This window comes from Misgurnus anguillicaudatus, chromosome 3 (genome assembly GCF_027580225.2).
Source record: "Misgurnus anguillicaudatus chromosome 3, ASM2758022v2, whole genome shotgun sequence".
NCBI lineage: Eukaryota > Metazoa > Chordata > Actinopteri > Cypriniformes > Cobitidae > Misgurnus > Misgurnus anguillicaudatus.
The window spans coordinates 6,117,983-6,138,400 of record NC_073339.2 but is presented as its reverse complement, the minus strand read 5'-3'; the positions used below and the strand labels follow the sequence as shown (position 1 = coordinate 6,138,400).

Genomic DNA, 20,418 nt, shown 5'->3' with positions numbered 1-20,418 from the left:
AATCTTTTTACGTGTAGCCTATTATTTATTTGTATTTTTTATAACAACAGTTTTTGTGTAGTGAAATGCTTTAATTACAGACACAAAATGGGACTTAATTAGCATATTAACCACAATGATCATTAATGTCAGACAGTCAACCGGTTATGCCATATGGTGAAGACTCAGCCATGTGCTATTATCTCAATGAATGCCAAAATGGGTGAATCATATTGAGCAGACTTTCTTATCTCATGAATGTATGATTAAGAAAAAAATAAAAAAACAGGCGTTGTCGATATGCTTATACGCCAGTTTCCCAGGCTTTTCTGATTACAGCATGATTCGCAAACACAATCACTCCATATTTCATATTCAAGTCTTATCTTTGTTGGAAATGTCACAAGGGTGTCAAAAAAAAAGGGTTTTAATTTTCCCCAGTCTCTTTCTTTTACACGGCAGAAGTTTAGCCAAAACATAATGGCCACATTTTTGGCCTTGGTGTTGCCAGCATGTGAGCTCTTTTATTTCTCTGTGGAATATCCTTGTTTGGAAAAACATTGGGAGCTAGTCTTGGTCTCGTTCTTAGAGGATCTAGGAGTATTTGGTCCTTGACAACCATCTGATACGTACCACAAGGTAACTACTCTTTTGTAAGGGAAGACAAACAACTAACAACTAATGTCAGATAAATACAAGACAATACAATCGAGGTGTGACCGTTCCCCAATATTGTGTGATGCTGAGAAAAATAAAGGTCAGAAGTGATGAGATTAGGTCGTTTTATGACATCACATGCACAGATGAGCACAGGTTAATTACAGAAACGTTGTCTTCCAAAAGGTCTTTGCTTCGCTATCATAATCTATCTGAATGACACCCAAAGTGCGTAGGTCAGAAAGGGTCTTTGAGACCATATAAAATAGACTCGGGCCACTGAAGAAATGTGAGTTTCTCTTCCAAGATTTTCAGCACTTCAGAGACAACGGTTCTCTCATCCAGTCAATTTCGTCATGTACAAAGCTGCAGTTTTTACCCTCGCCCTGCTAGTGGCATTCATGGAGACCGCCAAGGCCACGGACGTCCACCCCATCTACGGAGTGAAGCTGTGTGGCAGAGAGTTCATTCGTGCGGTCATTTTCACCTGTGGAGGTTCTCGCTGGAAAAGATCTTTGGATATTACAGGTGAGTCGGTGATCTGTCAGTGAGACCAACAACTTATCCTAAATATAAGTTATAGTGCATCGTAGTGATAAGACATATGCATATATAATATTTTTTGCTATTGTTCCTGATCAGGTGACCTGTCTAATGATCTTCTCTTGCCCCATGATGACGAAGCCTCTGATAGCTGGGCTACCAACCCCATCCCTGGACTCTTGTACAGACCTCGCCCTGACTCAGAAGCTGCTGCCTGGGCAGGAGAGGGCCAGGAGAGCCCCAAGTTTAATCGCCCCGCCCGCTCGCTCATCTCAGAGGAAGTGCTGGAGGCCTTGCGGTCATCAGACAGGAAGGGGCGGGATGTGGTGGTGGGCCTGTCCAATGCATGCTGTAAATGGGGCTGCAGTAAGAGTGAAATCAGCTCATTATGTTAAAGGACTGTTTGTTGTAACTTTCTGTTCTTTTAACTCCACCCATCCCAGACATGACGAATGAGGTGGAGAAGTTGTGAGGGTGTGGATGGCGTCCCTAGTTTAAAATAGAGTAAATAGATTTTAGCCAAAGTAAAAATCTATCTATGTTATTGACTGTTTAATACCATGTCTATCACTGTAATGCTTTTGGTCAGAATAAAGTTTTGTTTTCTGATAGAGTTATGTCTTCTGTGTTTTTTGTCAGAAAATATCTCACTTTACTTGTATTCACCTTATAAAATGATGTTAAACTTTAGTTATACTATGGTTAACCATGTCTTTGCTACAGTAACCATATGTTTCTTGTAGTAAACCCGTTTTGCATTTTTCTGCAAGGTCTGTCTCCATCTACTGGTCACATCATGAAAACCAGCCCTAAAGTTAATTTACAAGTTAATTTATTAGTTAATTCACGAAACATACATCACAACAATCTGTATCAAGCATAATGCTTATTTTTTCTCTCTCATAACAATGATTTAATATCAAAAGCAGCGCCTTATATATAAATTATGCTAATGGTTGTGACGTCAGCGCCGCTGTACGGAAGCCGCGCAGAATCACACCGTGCGATTAACGCGTCCGCCATGCATCAGGCGCCACCGGCGACCGAGGAATAACACCCGACACCGACCGAAACGCGCAGAAATCACGCACAATACCGGGGCGAGCGATTTCAGCAGTGCGTTATCGCGTCCTGACGGCCAGCATCGTTGCTGTGTTGCGGCAGAAACAGAGAGAGAAATAGCGCGAGAGCGGAGCGATCGACAAATTGAAGGTGAGAGCGTTTGGCGGGTTAGCACGACGGCTAACGGCTACATCACCGTTTTCTGTGCACGAGCGTGTTAAAACAACAACAACAACAAATTACCTCACACGCGACGGTTTTTATGCGCGATATTTTATGTCAGGTCGAGGTTTAAAGAGTGGCGTTGAGGTAAACCGGGCCGCGTAAACATACACACACACACACACACACACACACACACACACACACACACACACACCGACACACACACACACACACACACACACACACACACACACACACACACACACACACACACACACACACACACACACACACACACACACACACGGCCTAAGTTACACGCATCCTTACATATACACACAACGTACTCACACTCATACAAATCATACACAAATCACGCACTCACGCGTATAAACAAACACACATGTACACAAATCTTACACATAAAGTTGTGCACAAATGTATCCTCAGGCATGTAACGTTACATCAGGATACAAATAACTTGCACACAAAATATACATTCATACACATCTATATGTTATACACACACAGAGTATAAGTATCATACGTACTGATTATACGTACGCCATAAGTGTCACGTGCACAGATTGTATACATACTGTATAAGCATCATACGCAGACTGCAATACAAATATTGTATCTGTGTTTTACAGATAGACACGCTTACATTTTCCTCTATTCCAGTTAAACCAGTGATGATGTAAATAATAGTTATGTATATTATGAACTGTGCATTAATATATACGTTAGATCACTTTGCTTTCGCTGGGAATACTGGAAATTTCATGTTGTCTATTCTCTTTCCCTTTGGAGATAACAGTCTCTAATTCCCACGAGTGTTGCAGCATATACTGTGTTGTGTGCCTGTTGCATCTTGTTTCTCATTTCTAGTTTTGTATCAAATTCACACGTCTCCCGTTTTCGGTTTGTGTGAAGAGGATGGAGTGGCAGCCGGATGAACAGGGATTACAGCAGGTGCTACAGCTGCTCAAAGACTCCCAGTCTCCAGATACGGCCACGCAGAGAGCTGTTCAAGAGGTGAGCTCGCGACATCACACCAATATGCATGTGAAGATTTCCCTAGATATCACAGCATGTCATGTGAGACACAAACAACTGCACGAGTGACAAAATGCTGTCTTCCTTTCACAGTCAGGTTTTGAGACTGTATCTGTGTGATTCACATCTCTTTAGCAATTAGGGGTAACAAAATAAGTACATGGAAAATAGCATAGATTTAAATCGAATCACCCAGCTCAAATGTGTACATTAAGTATATAAACTGATATAGCCGGATATGTGGATATATTTATAGTTTTATCGTTACTTAAATCTATCTTGTTTCCATTAGAAACTGGAGCAGCTGAATCAGTATCCTGACTTCAACAATTATCTCATCTTTGTTCTCACCAGCCTCAAATCAGAAGGTCTGTGTTTTTCTTGTGATATACATCAAACTTGCACGTTTCTTAGAGTGACATATCTGAAGAAAAACATCTGTCTGTCTGTCTGCAGATGAGCCCACTCGATCTCTGAGCGGTCTGATCCTAAAGAACAATGTGAAGGCTCATTACCAGAACTTTCCTCCAGCTGTGGCCGACTTCATCAAGAGGGAGTGTCTCAACAACATCGGAGACCCGTCCCCTCTCATCCGTGCCACCATCGGTCAGTCTGAACATTGGTTTAAGTGGGGGAACATGAGTTGGGGTCTTAAAACCCAAATGGAGTTGTTTGACACAAACTGCATTTCTATTACCCTTCAATTTGCGCAAATTAGAAATGAGCCTGATGAAAACACGGCAGTTTTGCATAACCTTGCATATATTGCAAAAAGTTTTTACGGTTTTTAAGGCAAATCGAAAAAGTAATATAACGCAAAACTGCAATGGAAACAGTTTTTCATGCATTTACGTGTCACCTGATGTGTGTAAAATTCACATGATCATTCTTTAAATATGTTTGGCATCACAAGTGTATAACACCAAAATCCATGATCTAACCAGCTGTGATCCGGCAGTAGATACATTTTTTTGAAACTGAAACTTTTTCTGATTGGCTTTGCTTCGTGATTGATTGTATCGCACCACGCCCCATCGTGTCTGGTTAAAACACAGTGTTAAGGACAACTCGGAGGTATCGTAAACCGAAAGTGCACATTAAATAGCACAAGCTTTGTCAGATAGCATCTCAAAATGCAAAATATACGTTAGCAGTCAATGTTAATCGTTAATGATTTGGGACAAATATGATCTTATTTAATGGTAAACTATGTGGCGCGATAGGGATTAGAGCAACTTCCTGAGTCGCCGGTGTGCATATACTCATAGAAAACAATGTGTTCCATTCTTTTAGAACGGCGCGGCGCTGAGCTGCCCGTCCGCTGTGCGCCCCCCTTTATGCTGTGTTCACACCAAAAGCCTCGCTCTAGATTTCTTGCGAGATTTTACTTCATGTCATGCAAATTTTTTGCACGAGTTGAATATTTTAAACTTGTGCGAAGACGTGTTTAAGGTGAAATGCTAATGCTGCAATCGCGTGCCCCATATTTGCGTCATTCCTTCGCCCTACGTGAGTTTGCGTCTATTGGCGTCTTTGCATTGACTTTGTAAGTAATCTACTAATGCAAATAATTGAATTCGCGTTTGGTGTGTACGCTCCATTAGGTGTAGTTTAATATATAGTTGACCTCAACCCTTAGCTATTAACATAAACGTTTTTGTATTTGGGAGATGTTTTATCCAAAGCAGTTTACATTGCATTCATGGTATATATGCATTTTACATTAGCAAATGTAAATTTTAAATGTCGCAACTTTCTTCATTGCTAAGTAAATATCAGTCGAGCTACAGGAACATCAGGGGCATCGGAGTAGTTTTAACCTTCTTAAATGTTACTAAATCCTGATGTTTATTTTCTTAATTTGTATTTTTTGGATATATTCATTGTGTAAACTCGAAGACACCGATGTGAGCCAGACAAGCTTTTTAAATGTGCATCTGTCTGCTTGCAGGTATTCTCATCACTACTATCGCCTCTAAAGGGGAGCTGCAAACGTGGCCAGAACTGCTGCCACAACTCTGCAATCTCCTAAACTCAGAGGATTACAACACCTGCGAGGTGCGTACAACACTCTTACACTCATTTTACCAAAAATAAAATTACATAGATTCTCGTTAAAACATCACCGTTAACCGTTTATCAGTTCTTTAGCATTTGCATTTGCAATGTCTTGGGGTGTCTATGATTGTGCATATTTGCTCAAACTGTCTGTGTGCGAGGGGTCATTCGGTGCGCTGCAGAAGATCTGTGAGGATTCGTCTGAGCTGTTGGACAGCGATGCTTTGAACCGACCTCTCAACATCATGATTCCTAAATTCCTGCAGTTCTTCAAGCACTGCAGCCCCAAAATCAGGTACACACACCCACATCTTTCACGCTGAGCGTTGTGTGTCTGTTGTTAAACATCGTAAACATTCACGTTCTCTCTCAGGTCTCATGCTATAGCGTGCGTGAATCAGTTCATCATCGGCAGGGCTCAGGCTCTGATGGACAACATCGACACATTCATAGAGGTGAGTTCACCGTTACACATCAGTGCTTACAAGCGTGTGTGAGGTCATGAACCATGCATGATGAGGTCACACCATCATGACACATTAATAATTCAGTGTGAACGGTTGTTCAGACAGGAGAGGAATGGAAAATGTGCGTGGGATTTGTGGTCACTGGTTCTGAATAATAATTGCGCTTTACATTACGAATATATACAAATGATAGCAGTTCTCCCATGTTATTGCTAGTACATACTGAAATCATAAAAAAACATGAGGTTATGTGTGTTTGTGTTGTTTTGTCAGTCTCTGTTTGCTCTGGCTGGTGACGAAGACTGTGAAGTGAGGAAGAACGTGTGCCGAGCATTGGTTATGCTGCTGGAGGTCCGAATCGACCGCCTGATACCACATATGCACAGCATCATACAGGTGAGCGATGTATAAACACAAATGCAAAAAAACACAAATTTGTTACTCATGTCAAACTCAAGGTTTACATCTGGTCTCTCTCTCCGTTTAGTACATGTTACAGCGCACACAGGATGCAGATGAGAACGTGGCGCTGGAGGCTTGTGAGTTCTGGTTAACTCTGGCTGAACAGCCCATCTGTAAGGAGGCTCTGTCGGGTCACCTGGTCCAGTAAGTATTTACCCACCCGTCCATCATCAGTATTCTCAATGCATGATCTGACATCACGTTTGTGTCTCCTCACAGACTCATTCCCATCCTGGTGAATGGGATGAAGTACTCCGAGATTGACATCATCTTGTTGAAGGTTAGTGTGTCTTTCATCATCTTGGCACTTCTCCATGTTGTGTCATGGGAAGTCTGTATAGACGGATGCTACAGTGTGTCTGACCATGTTTGACCAGGGGGACGTGGAGGAGGATGACAACGTTCCCGACAGCGAGCAGGACATCAAGCCCCGCTTCCACAAATCTCGTACCGTCACCCTGCAGCACGAGGGAGGAGAGGGTGAAGAGGGAGAAGATATCGATGAAGATGAGGATGATGATGACGACACCCTGTCTGACTGGAACCTGCGTAAGTGAAAGGACGGACCAACTCAAGGATGCACATGGTACAAGTTAATACTCATCCGTGTAAATACGTTCATGTGTTTGTGTGCATAGGTAAGTGTTCTGCGGCTGCGCTGGACGTGCTGGCTAACGTGTTTCGGGACGAGTTGTTACCGCACCTGCTGCCGCTTTTGAAGGGTCTGCTGTTCCATCCGGACTGGGTCATTAAAGAATCTGGAATACTGGTGCTGGGAGCCATCGCTGAGGGTGTGTTTCTCTCTCTCACTTGCACATCAATACTCGCTCTCTCATTTATAAATTAACTAATTTTATTTTTCTCTCAGGCTGCATGCAGGGCATGGTGCCGTACTTACCTGAACTCATCCCGCACCTGATCCAGTGTCTGTGCGATAAGAAGGCTCTTGTGCGCTCCATCGCCTGCTGGACTCTCAGCCGCTACGCACACTGGGTGGTGAGCCAGCCGCCGGACGCCCATCTTAAACCACTCATGACAGAACTGCTCAAACGCATCTTGGATGGCAACAAGCGGGTGCAGGAGGCGGCCTGCAGGTGTGGCTCGAAATACTGTGCAAAATTAGTCACTAGAGAAACATTTTAAAATAGTTTATTATAAAATTTAATTGCTTTATATCTATGTTTGTTGCTCGCTCTCAGTGCGTTCGCAACTCTGGAGGAAGAAGCTTGCACAGAGCTGGTGCCGTACCTCAGTTTCATTTTGGACACTCTGGTGTTTGCATTTGGGAAATATCAGCACAAGAACCTGCTCATCCTCTATGACGCCATCGGCACGCTGGCAGATTCAGTCGGACATCACCTGAACCAACCGGTAACTTCTTGAGCCCTCAGTCAATTGCTATAGTTCTTACTTTTTACGCAAAACATCAGGTTTTTGTGCAGAAACGTTTAATTTTATTTTTAAAAATGCTTTATATCATTGAGGAGAATGTTTGAGTACAGCAAATGCACATAAATAATTACAATAATTCATGAGATGCATTAACATGTAATCAATATATAGCATATTTGCTTTACAAGACCTTACAAAATGAACTGTATTGTTTTGAATGAGCCGTTTTTATTAGGGGTGGCACGGTTCACAAAACCCTCGGTTCGGTTCGTATCACAGTTCTATGGTCACGGTTCTCGGTTCAGTACGGTTCTTGTTGTTATTTTTTTTAACACTCCAGAAATGTATTATCTTATTAATGTATTAATTATCCATAATTTAGGATACAGTATTAAAAAATAGTTATATCATGTAATCATGCACAAACTGAATTTGACTTTAAGCACATTATTGGGAACATCCCTGAGGAAAGCCAGGCGAAATTTTGACACAGCGAGAGGGAAGACATTGATGATTTCAACATGCTTTTCATTTATTTGGCAAAAAAGAGAATGTGTATTGCCATCTACATGAACCTTGTGTGCATTTTAAGCACACAAATATAACTTGCATTTATCAAAATGCCAAATTCAGTGTAGCTTTAAGATTCATCACTGAGAGGCTGCTTAAATACTGCAGAGAGAATATGTGAACGAGAGAGAAACATAACGTTTACACCTGTAATATTTAAATCCGTCTCTTTTGTCCACTTTTGACCATTTCTGTCCTGATTACTTTAAGGGGCAGTTTATGAAATAAGATCGCGCAACTTTCACACGCTAGCAAAATGAAACTACGCGGAAATCAGCCGCTTTCGTTTTATCAACGAAAGGCTAAAAATAGCGCTGAATACGAAAAGACGTAAAACAGTGGTTATTACCTCAGATTAGATAAATGGTCGGAGAGAAGGCTGTCGCGTGTGGCTGTATCGTTTTATTTCCGCTGTCATCATAGGTATAAAAAATGTTTCCACACACCAAACTTATACGACGCTGGCGCATCCTCCAACTGCGGGCAGACTTCTTTTTCTCTCCCTCTTGCCATTTCTACACGTAACATGACCGGCAGCACTCAGTCTCTACACCAGTCACCTCTTCTTTCGCGCTATTCGCGAAAGGGGAACACGCTATCTGAGGTCACATACAGGGCACGAGGCTACATACATTGCGCATGCCATGAACCGTTGAACCGTACGACACACACGCGCTCCGAACCGAGACAAGCGAACCGAACGGTTTGGATTTTTTTCATGAACCGTGCCACCCCTAGTTTTTATCTACATACACCACGGGTCCCCTTACATAAGTCGCCATTTCACGTCATCACATTTTTACAGTAGTTCTAACCGGAAAAACTACTCTGTAGAGCACGATTCACCCCTACGTTGTTTAATGCTGCGTTTACAGGCGGCAAGCACGGGTGATTTACATGTTAAGTCAATGCAAAGACACGATTAGGCATCCTGCGGTGCGGATGGCACGGCACATTCCACGCAAATTGAAAAACTGAACTTCGGTGGGTTTCGGTGCCACGTTAACCAATCAGGACCTTGCTGTAGTAGTGACTTGATTACAGGAAGCGAGTGGAGTCTCAGCAGAGTCGCAGAAGCCCCTCCCCTGACACGGATTTCCACCTTGAATGACTAGAATTTCACGCACGAATGAAGCGAGTTAACTCAAATGTTCAAGCGTCCAACTACGCGCGAATAGCGCGTTTTTGCTGCCTCTACCACGGCTGGTGTAAATGCAGCATAAGACAATGACATGTTTATCCTGTGGCGGCTACCGTTGCGTTTCAAAAGGGAGGGGTTAGCTGTGGACTCAGCCGTTGGTTGAAATTCACAGTATCGCCACTAGATGCTGCTAAAAATCGAAACGTGGACCTTTAACCCTTTCCCTGCCCATGACCAGTTTTCTCGTTAATTAAGAGAAAACATTTCCATGCCAATGACCCTTACCTGACGAGTTTTTATAGTAATCTGTATTTCCGCTATTATCCACTAGATGGCGATCTTACCCAATTTATAAAAAACTGAAGCAAAACTAATTTAACAACATTTAAAACTCCTTGTATGTTTTGATAATCGTTCTGAATCCGATTTAGAATAAAATTGTTTTACAAAAATGCAATTATTTCAGCTTTTTGCTCCAAATTTGGTATTTTTAAAGAAACCTACCCATATAAAAGAGAACAAATGAAGCTAGGAATGATACCTTTTTCCCGTTTTGTTTGTTTGTAAGCAGAGGGTCTGTTTATTCAGTTGATATATTTGTATGTTTATATATTTAAAGAGGAAAATTTTCCTGAAAGGGATATTGTGAAACTTTTGAAAATCACAAAAAAAATTTGCGGGCAACTTTAAAAAAAAAAATCTGGCTTGGAATTAGTTTAATTTTAAAGTGTAATGATGAATAATTTTTTTTTATTTACAATCATCTTAAAGTTGAGGTGAGTTGAAATATCAAGATGTGTGTCTTAATATTTGTCTTGTGTTTGTGTACAGGAATATATTCAGAAACTGATGCCTCCTCTCATTCAAAAATGGAACGAACTAAAAGATGAAGACAAAGATCTTTTTCCTCTGCTGGAGGTGAGAAGCTCAAAGTAAAAAGATAATCAACAGGGCTTTGTATTTAGTAGAATGCAATTTATTGAGACAATAAATAATTGATATGTACACTGCTGCATACAAAAAAGTATAAAAAAACACGGGGTAGAAAAACGTTACAAGAAATTAAGACAACTAAGAGATAAATGGAGAAGCCATATATATCGATAAAGAGACTTTTTTTTACTCCCTGTGTGTCTAGTGTTTGTCATCTGTGGCTACAGCATTACAAAGCGGTTTCCTACCATACTGTGAGCCGGTCTATCAGCGCTGCGTTACACTGGTCCAGAAAACACTCGCACAAGCCATGGTGAGAACATAAACATTCACATCCATTCATTTCCATCAGTGGATTATACTCATATTCACTCATCCCTGTGTGTGTGTTAGATGTACAGTCAGCAGCCGGATCAGTATGAAGCTCCAGATAAGGATTTTATGATCGTCGCACTAGATCTGCTCAGTGGGCTGGCCGAGGGTCTCGGTGGTCATGTGGACCAGTTGGTTGCACGAAGCAACATCATGACCCTTCTCTTCCAGTGTATGCAGGTACTGTGCGTGCTCTCGAGGGCCACACTTTAAAAAGTACATTTATTTTAATGATTTACTACATTTGTACTACATGAAATAAGGAATGCCTGTCTTACATATAGGACACAATGCCGGAGGTGAGACAGAGCTCGTTTGCTCTGCTGGGTGACCTGACCAAGGCCTGTTTTCCACACGTCAAGCCATGCATTGGTAAGACATCATGTATTTCACCTCGTCTACTTTGATCTAAGTATTGTTTTTGAATCATCTGTTAAACTGTGTGTGTGTCTCTCTGTGTAAAGCTGAGTTTATGCCCATCCTGGGGACGAATCTGAACCCTGAGTTCATCTCTGTGTGTAATAACGCAACCTGGGCCATCGGAGAGATCTGCATGCAGATGGGTGAGGATCTTCTTATATGATTGTTTGTATGCATTTGTTAATTACTGCTTTATCGTTCAGATGAAATGACATCATAGATGAGGTTGTTTTGATTGCTTCATTGTGACTTTGCTAATATGAATTAAATTTTTACATAATTTACATTTAACTGTGACATCACCCAGGTAATGATTTGACTCTTAGGTTGTACAGGTTGTGTTGTCATCAGTGGGGTGAATGTGATCTTTAGATCTTGCTGGTGATTGTGTGATGTCATCAGTGGGATGAATGTGATTGCTAGATCCATAGATATGTATAAAGGCTAGATGTCTCGCCCGCGCTGCTGGCCAATTGAGTGAAACATCCGCATTTGGCGGCCATCTTACCACAGGGCACTCGCTCACTCGTAGCATTAAGCCCCAATGGTGCAGGTACTTCCAAATGACCATAACTTGCTAAATTTTCTACCGATTTTCAAACGGTTTAGTTTGTTATAAACATCAAAGATGTACCTATGACACTGCACACTTATACTAAAAAAATCATGAAACATGTTAAAGCATCCAGAATTATAGCCACGTTTATAACGTTTTTAAGAAACCAAACCATTTGAAAATTGGTAGAAAATTTAGCAAGTTTTGCTCATTTAAAAGTACCTGCACCATTGGGACTCAATGCTACGTGTGAGCGAGCTGCCTGTGGTAAGATGGCCGCCAGACGTTAGAGACTCTGCTGTACACTAGCCTTTTTATACATATCTATGTCTAGATCATCTCGGTGGTTGTGTGCTATCATAAGTAAAACTTGCTAGTGATTGTGTGATGTCAAAAGTTGGGTGAATGTGATTGCTCGATTATGTTGGTGATTGTGTGATGTCAACAGTAGGGTGAATGTGATTGCTCGATCATGTTGATGATGGGCTGGGTGATAAATCGCCTGTGATTCTCATGTGTATCTCTTCAGTAAAGCCTACTTTCAGATGGAGCGGCATTTTCTACACAGAGCCGTATTTTACAAAGAAGTTCGGCAAAATTGCATACATTATCGAAGGCGATTTGTCCACGATTATGAACACGATTTTGCCTAGCTTCTTGATGAAATATGGCTCTGTGTAGTAAATGCCGCTCCATCTGAAAGCAGGTGATGCCGATTTACTACTAATCACGAAACCAGCTTTACTGATGAGATGCGTATGAGAAACGCAGGCGATTTATCGCCCACCCCTAGTTGGTGATTATGATGTCATCGGTGGGGTGTATGTGATTGCTAGATCTTGCTGGTGATTGTTTGATGTTGTCAGTGGCGTGAATGTGTTGGCTAGGTCATGTTTGTGATTGTATCGTAATAAGTGGAGTGAATGTGATTGCTAGATCATGTCGGTGATTATCTGATCTTTGTATTCTGGTAGGTGTGGAGATGCAGCCATATGTATCCCTGGTTCTTCCTCACCTGGTGGAGATCATAAACAGACCCAACACTCCCAAAACACTACTGGAGAATACAGGTATGCCTTTAAAATCATGCTTGACGCCTTCAGCATTCTGCAGGACTCTGTTATTTTCAGTTCTCTTTCTGACCCCTCCCAATTTTATTTACAGCAATCACAATTGGTCGCCTAGGCTATGTCTGTCCACAGGAAGTGGCTCCTATGTTGCAACAGTTCATCAGGCCCTGGTGAGTCTCCATATACAGAAATATCTTACGTTGTTATACATGGTTGTGTCATTTATCTCTTATAATGTACATATAATCTTTTTGCAGGTGCACATCGTTAAGGAACATCAGAGATAATGAAGAGAAAGACTCCGCCTTTAGAGGCATCTGCGTGATGATTGGTGTAAATCCTGGGGGTGTGGTCCAGGATTTTGATAGCCTTATATACCAGCACATACTGTTCTTTCATTCGCTGTCCTCACATCAATCACTTCCACTACAGGATTTTATCTTCTTCTGTGACGCGGTGGCCTCCTGGGTCAGCCCTAAAGATGACCTGAGGGACATGTTTTACAAGGTGAGGCAGACGTCCATACAGCTCGGTGTCAACTGCACTGAATTGTTTCTAAGTGGGCGTTTTGTTTGGTTTCTGTAGATCTTGCATGGTTTTAAGGACCAAGTTGGTGAGGAGAACTGGCAGCAGTTCTCAGAACAGTTCCCGCCCATCCTGAAGGAACGCCTCTCTGCATGCTATGGCGTGTAGCCCCGCCCCTCTGCTTCACACACAGCACACGCTGTCAGGTTAGTGGCTACTTTTGTGATGTCATACTACCCAGCCCTATAAGTAAAATACGTCAACTAGTAGATTTTGCTATACCAGACTAAATTTGATTGCGCGTCCGTCAACAAGCAGCACTCCTTTTACGAAAATGTTGGTTATATCACCCGATCCTAATGACCAAATACACTTTACCATTCGTTTTAAGTATGCAAACTAACTTTTTGTTTCTGTATACTTTTTGTTTCTGTCCCACCAGTTGAACCTTTAGGAGGGGGGTACTCATCCATCTGTGTATTGCACTGCCCTGATCGTGGGGGAGAGGGACGCGATTGGCCGCTCCGCCTGACGGACAGATCCCACGCCCTTTGTGTGTCCATGAGGGTGGGTGGGTGGGTGGGAGGGGGGAGGGGACTCCTCTAGTTAACTGCAGAATGCACCCAATCACGGGGAATATACCTAAAATGTAGGGAAGTTGAGCGATAGTGTAACAAGAGGGAGAGAGAAACAAACTGAGAGAGGGAGGGAGGTCGTAGGTTAAGCGGGAGGGAGGTATAGGCAGGTATCTGGGAATAATCGTAAAAAGATTAAGATTAGGGAGGGAAGCTAGATGAGCAACTATTATACGACTTTTTAAAATCTCAAGTTAATCCCAGGCATAAGAATTAAACGCATTCACTCGCAGACTGACCATAGAGACACATGCACATGAAGTTGCAATAACTACGTACGGCCTGCGAAAGCAGCGCTGTCGTAGCAATAGCGTAATCAAACTTTAACACTGAGAATATCTAGCAAAGACTAGCGTTGTTTTTTTCTTTTTTAATAATTAATATTGAGGAAAAGAAAACGTTCTTGGCTTCACAAAAAACAAAAAAGATGGTTAATGCTGTATCGTGACTTTGTTTTTTTGATTGTTAGTAAGGGAGCATCTATGAATTCACAGTTTTCATCATCATCGGCTTCGTCGTCGTTGTTGTCGTCATCGTCCTGTCTGACTGTTGCCATGATTCCTTTCTGCTCGTGTCTCTTTCGACTTGTCATTTCTTCTCACCCCCGTAGTTGGCTTGTAGTTTATTCCTGGGCTCGGTCAGTGTTTGCTGTTAAAACTCATCATAGTTTACCGATTTAAATCGCACTGTAGTTCAGTCGTTTAATCTCGTCCTGATTTCAGAGCGATACGGTGTTGTCGAGGAGAGGCTGGAACGGAAACGAATCGCAGTATAGCGATAATGACCTGCGTTACTTGTGTGTCAGATATGAGTAGCTGTAGCCGTGTCGGGTAGCTTTTAAGTGTGTTCGTGTCATTGCCACGTGTTTCTTTCGTATGTCGCATTCTTTCGTATGTCGCGTTAATAGGTTGTTAATTGTTTTAAGGTACCTTACACTTGACTCCTGGACCCCTATTGACCTGTAAACTGTGACCAACAATGTGTGCGTGCTTGTGAGCGTGTGTATGAATGTATTTGTAATAATATTGATGCCATATTGATATTTGCTATTTAGCGATTTAATCGGCTCATCCAACAAACCGCAACTGTCAAGTATAGTTTTACAAAAGGAAAGGTTAATTTTTTTGTCGTTTTTTAAGTTTTGCTGCTACTGCGAATTTTTGTTTCATCGGTAAATAGAAATGAATTCATGTTTATTTCTGTTTGAGCAAAATGCATAATTTAAATTGGAGTATTGCTTGTTAAGCACTTTTCTTTATTTTGCTATTTTTTATTATTTTGTAAGGAATTTGCTGGTATAATTAAGGATAAAACTGTTGGATTCATTATGCGTCTTGTTTTTCTTGTGACAATATCTGTTGGATGGAAGATTAGAATAAGAACGAGTTAAATAGAGGGAAAGACAGGAAATTGGCAGTTGGGGGATCGAGAAACCGAACGATAGCCGTGTGTGAAAAACTGCACTGAGACTCTGAAAGACAAAACAATCACATCTTTCTCTCTTTACCTTGCCAGGAAAAATAAATAATTTTTTACCAAGCTAATGTTGGGTTTCCTCTGTCTTTTGTATTTTCTTGATTTCTTTTATTCTTAACTATTCTTTAAACAAATTTATTAAGACGTGGTTTAATGTTTGCCTGTAGCTTTTAAACGTAAAGAGGTCATATGAGACTTTAAGATGGAAAATAAGCATTTCGTGTCCCAAGAGTGTTTATGTGAAGTTTTGACTCAAAATACTCACAGATAATTTATTATGACATGTTAAAATTGACACTTTGAGTGTGAGCAAAAATGCCGTTTTTGGGTGTGTTCTTTAAAATTGCAAATTAGCTAATGAAAAGCAAACACTGATCGCCATAATGGTGGTTTGTTGAAATTGAAACTCAGTTGTACTGTCAATTATTTCTCTCTCTCTCTCTCTCTCTGCACTAAGTGGCAGTGCCGTGGTTGGATCGTGCCGATTAAGGGGCATTATTATCCCACATCACAAGGGGAGCCAAATTTCAAATACCTATTTTTGCACATGCTTGCAATGGTTTACCAAACTAAGTTACTGGGTTGATCTTTTTCATAATTTTTAGGCTAATAGAAACACTGGGGACCCAATTATAGAACTTAAACATGAGAAAAGTCAGATTTTCATCATATGTCCCCTTTAAAGAAATCAAAATTAGTGTTTTGTGGCTTTTAGTCCGTGTCCATTACCTTTTCATAAATATGAACATTCATACTTGGCGTTAAAAAATTAATAAGATGTACCTTCCTTTAAAGGGCACATATTATATCAATTTTTACAAGATGTAGGTGTACCTAGAATGTGTCTGTGAAGTTTCAGCTTTAAATACCCCACAAGATCATTTATTATAGCATTTTAAAAAAAGACCCTATTTGGGAGTGCTGTTTTCATGTGTGTGTACCTTTTAAATGCAAATGAGCTACAGCTTCTCTCTCCCTTTCCAAGACAGTGAGCACTTTGGATAAGAATAGATCTAAATCCTGTGAATACTGTAGTCTGGGACAATAGTATTGTTAGAAGCATTAGTACTACATTGTGCTAACACACATTGGCTGTTTCTCAATACGCGATCTTGCGTCATTGTGTTCTCGTTCTACGTCATCATTAACCGTCGAAGTTTAATTCTCAAAAACGCAAGTACAGAGGATGCATGAAAATACCCGGATGTGTTCTTGATATCGAGGGTGCATCGAGGGCAGACTTGCGTGCTGAAATCAATTTACGCTCTGGAAGTCATTGCGGCAAAACAATGGCGGAGGAAGGAAGTGCTACGGACAACTTTAAGTTAACATTTTAATAAATTTGATATTTATTGGCATAGAACAGCTAATCTTGTGTTTCTTATTTTAGAGTTTATTATTATTTCTTGACAAGGTTTTTGAAATATTATTTGGATTGAGAAACAGCCTTAGAAATGCTTTTGGGTAAAATTATACAGTCAGTGATTGGCCATAGGCGGAGTTTTGTTTGTGTGATGTCACATTAATGAGAATCAAAACGGCATGTTTAATGAGACTTCTTTGGTTTAATTGGGATTAAAAAAGAAGTAGAGGGTGGATTTCATTGTAGGATTGTTGTGTTCACACACAGCCAACACACATTTACGTCCAACCACCTTGTAAAAGTGGATCTTGCATTATATGGGCCCTTTAATACAACCTATTAATAATTTTAAAAGTTCAATAGGAAAAATGTCAAGGCTTGAGAAAAAATTGACCTTATCAAGCAAATCATGGCCTATTTACACAAGTTTACCACACCTTAAAGTTTTAGGGCCATTTTTAAGATCTGTATAGTGTAAAGGGTTCTGATAGAGGCTTCTGTGCAAGTGCCTAAATGTAAATGTATGGATACATTGTGTTCCTATTGAATGACAGAGAAATTTATTTTGATTGACGATTTTGATCATTATGATATTTTGGTTTTGGGTTGAGTATAAAATGAAGTTTGTAACTTACTAACGTGCGTTAGGCCAAGCAAACTTCATTAACTCAGAAAGATGTCTTTTATGCATTCATTTCTGTCAAGATTGTTTGTGTGTCCCTCGGTCTTCTGTTGAATATCAGGAATCATCTTATGCAAATTTGAAATGATGGGTTGCGACAAGATGTTCCCGATTCTTCCTTCATTTCTCTCAGATAGGCCAGTTTAGCAAGATCTATATTAAACTGAAGGTTTACTAACAGTAAAGACTCACCAACCATGAAACAAAATCTGTCTGAAGTCTGTATTGCCTTTAACAGATAAGCAGCTATATAAGTGTAAATTGTGTTGAATGTGTGTGTGTTTAAAACCGTTATGACTGGCTGGCCTCACATACACACCAGCTACCCACACGACAGGAAATGGTATAAGCTGTGACAGGAAGTGTTGGTTAGGCTCATGGTTATTGTGTTATTTCTGATCTTATGTTTACTGTATGCTCATGTATTAGGTACTGGCAACAAATAACTGACAATAATAGTACTGGCCAATTCTTCTTATACAGGAAAACAACCCTGCTGAATAAACAGCATCAAACCAGCATGGACCAGCATGGGAATTATGCTGGTCTATGCTGGTTTAGCTGGTGGTCACCAGCATACCTGCACCAAAACACAACATTTGCTTGTATGATGCACAGCATGGGATGCTGGGTTTTATGCTGTTTTGGTGCTGGTTTAGCTGGTGCAAATGCTGGTCTTGCTGGTATGCTGTTTTTTTCAACAGGGAAGGCCTGTCCCAAATACACCTGCCCAAATCTCAGGGTTACAACCTTATCCACCTTAACAGTTTGCATTGCTGTAGGGTGTGTTTTATAGTACATTAAGTCCTTTAGCAATGTTTATAGTAAGTCCTCATTCAGATGTGTGTGTGTGTAAAGATAGAGATGTGCGGGTTGTGACGTGGCATTTTCAAGAAGTGATGCCCACTAGTTGAAATCACGCCTGTGAAGAGGAAGAAAATTGTGTTTACATGTACAGATGTCTCACAGCAAACGACTTAATAATAAGGAAGAAAAGTGAGTTAGTTAATTAGTTCAATGTGTGTGTAATTAGTAATATTCTGTAAAGAATACACGCGACAAAACGGTCTCGTGCTCTGCGATGCGCGTCTGACGTCACATTATCGTTTTGCGTGAGGAGCTGACTGAAATCAAGGGGAGCCTGTTATTCACTTAAAAATTATATAAATGACCAGAAACAACACACATCGGCAGTCAGGTAAAAATATATTTTATGTACAATAATAAAACACGCGCACGTTATGGTTTAGCGCTCGTGAGGTATAATTTTACACTCTGTCCACGGTTGAAATTGTTTACCTCAAAATTCCCTGCGTTGGTATTGTGGTACAATTATTGTATAAAGTAATAATATACATTCATAGGCTTATATTACACGATTCTCAATTCGTTTTTATTCAATTTTACATTGAATTGCTGCACTTAAGAGCTATACATTATTCCTCTATTCAAATCCATTTTAATATCAAGAAGTCAATGTTATTTTTTATATTTTGCAGCTACAATTAAGCAACAGACACAGAGCAAAACAACATATGTAGGTCATTTTGTCTTATATAACACATAGTGTATTTTTTACAAATGTTAAATAAAGGTTCATATTAATGCTGGAGCTGTGCGCCTCTAGTGGTCGGTAGGACGAACTGCGCCAAAGAGAGACCTTAATGTTGCACACTCAGTGTTATTACTTGTAATGTGAAAAATCTCGTTTTCTTTAAGGCAAGGGCAAATAAAACCAGGATGTTTGCAAATGAGACGCATTTAAATAATGCAACAAACATTAATTTTATTTATTAAAAGTTCTTTATTAGATTTCTTTAAAATGTCTGTGAAACATATAGTTTATAATCTAAAATATGTTGTTTGAAAGTGTTTGAGGAACAGCCCTTATAATGTTAAACTGACATACTCAACATGAAAAATGTATACAGTTCTGTGCAGAAGTCTCATGCCACCATGTAACCATCAGATTTCTTGTTTTTTGAAATGGTACAATGACCATATATAATTTTTTTTTAAAGAAATAAAATCAGAAAATACAGGAAATTTGTATTCAGTATTAAAAACACAATAAAATGACACTTACACTTGAGTAATAGCAGAAATCTGCTCTCTTAAACTTACATGAAATAAAACCCTGATTTCAAATCTAGTGACTTTAGTCTTCTCAAAAGAGTTTAAGATGTGTTTAGTTTTTTTTTAAAGATAGTGAAAAATAAATATGAATAGGTATTAAAACTTTGCTAAAACAACAAAGAAACATGGCAAGGGACTTTATACTGTTACATTGTGCTATTATATAACATTTTCTGAACATACTATAGTTATTATCATGCATGCAGCTAAATTTCTGTATATATTCTGTTAAAACTAGCTTATCTGTTTTACTGAAAATCCACCTGAAGATGAGATTTACTTAATATTAAAGGTGCTCTAAGCGAATTCATGCGTTTTAGACCATAAAACATTTTTTGTTCAGCAAACATCTCCTCACTATCTGCTTGCTGCCTGTCCGCTGATCAAACTGTAAAAAAACGCGATCTCTGTAGACAGCCTAGGCTCCACAAACTGCAATAAAAACAAAGTAGCCAAACCTACCACCAGAAACGATAACAAAGTGTTCCAGACAATAAACGACAAGAAGGATTTGGGGGTGAGGGTAAGTTGCGTTCATGAAAGCACGGAAGGGAGGGGGAGGAGTTAGCTACGCTCCGTTTGTTTGAAAACAGTTCAAACATCAACAAAAAGTAACGTCACACAGATTCGCTTAGAGCGCCTTTAATCTAAACAGAAATAACTGTCATGTCTATAAATACTATGTATAGTATAAA

At 40.2% G+C, this 20,418-nt stretch overlaps 2 protein-coding genes across 4 annotated transcripts; both read left to right on the top strand.

Moving 5' to 3' along the window:
• Positions 1–947: 947 nt before the first annotated feature.
• rln3b (relaxin 3b) lies at positions 948–1,786 on the top strand. 2 transcript variants are annotated; one of them, XM_055206619.2, is made up of 2 exons: positions 948–1,164; positions 1,321–1,786. In XM_055206619.2, the coding sequence occupies exons 1-2, from the start codon at positions 993–995 to the stop codon at positions 1,572–1,574; spliced, it is 426 nt and encodes a 141-aa protein (XP_055062594.1). In that variant the 5' UTR covers positions 948–992; the 3' UTR covers positions 1,575–1,786. The 2 variants fall into 2 exon arrangements, with proteins under 2 accessions (XP_055062594.1, XP_055062593.1); XM_055206618.2 differs by having other exon boundaries at positions 1,279–1,786.
• A 366-nt stretch (positions 1,787–2,152) lies between these two features.
• Positions 2,153–15,610, top strand: tnpo2b (transportin 2b). Of its 2 annotated transcripts, none has more exons than XM_073860205.1 (25): positions 2,153–2,391; positions 3,343–3,444; positions 3,758–3,833; positions 3,922–4,071; positions 5,417–5,523; positions 5,685–5,818; positions 5,897–5,978; positions 6,264–6,386; positions 6,478–6,596; positions 6,672–6,732; positions 6,830–7,001; positions 7,091–7,243; positions 7,321–7,546; positions 7,652–7,823; positions 10,387–10,473; positions 10,694–10,801; positions 10,882–11,040; positions 11,145–11,232; positions 11,325–11,423; positions 12,811–12,906; positions 13,001–13,076; positions 13,164–13,269; positions 13,345–13,413; positions 13,492–13,637; positions 13,874–15,610. In XM_073860205.1, the coding sequence occupies exons 2-24, from the start codon at positions 3,346–3,348 to the stop codon at positions 13,597–13,599; spliced, it is 2,670 nt and encodes an 889-aa protein (XP_073716306.1). In that variant the 5' UTR covers positions 2,153–2,391; positions 3,343–3,345; the 3' UTR covers positions 13,600–13,637; positions 13,874–15,610. The 2 variants fall into 2 exon arrangements, with proteins under 2 accessions (XP_073716306.1, XP_073716307.1); XM_073860206.1 differs by having other exon boundaries at positions 3,298–3,444.
• The last annotated feature ends 4,808 nt before the right edge of the window (positions 15,611–20,418 follow it).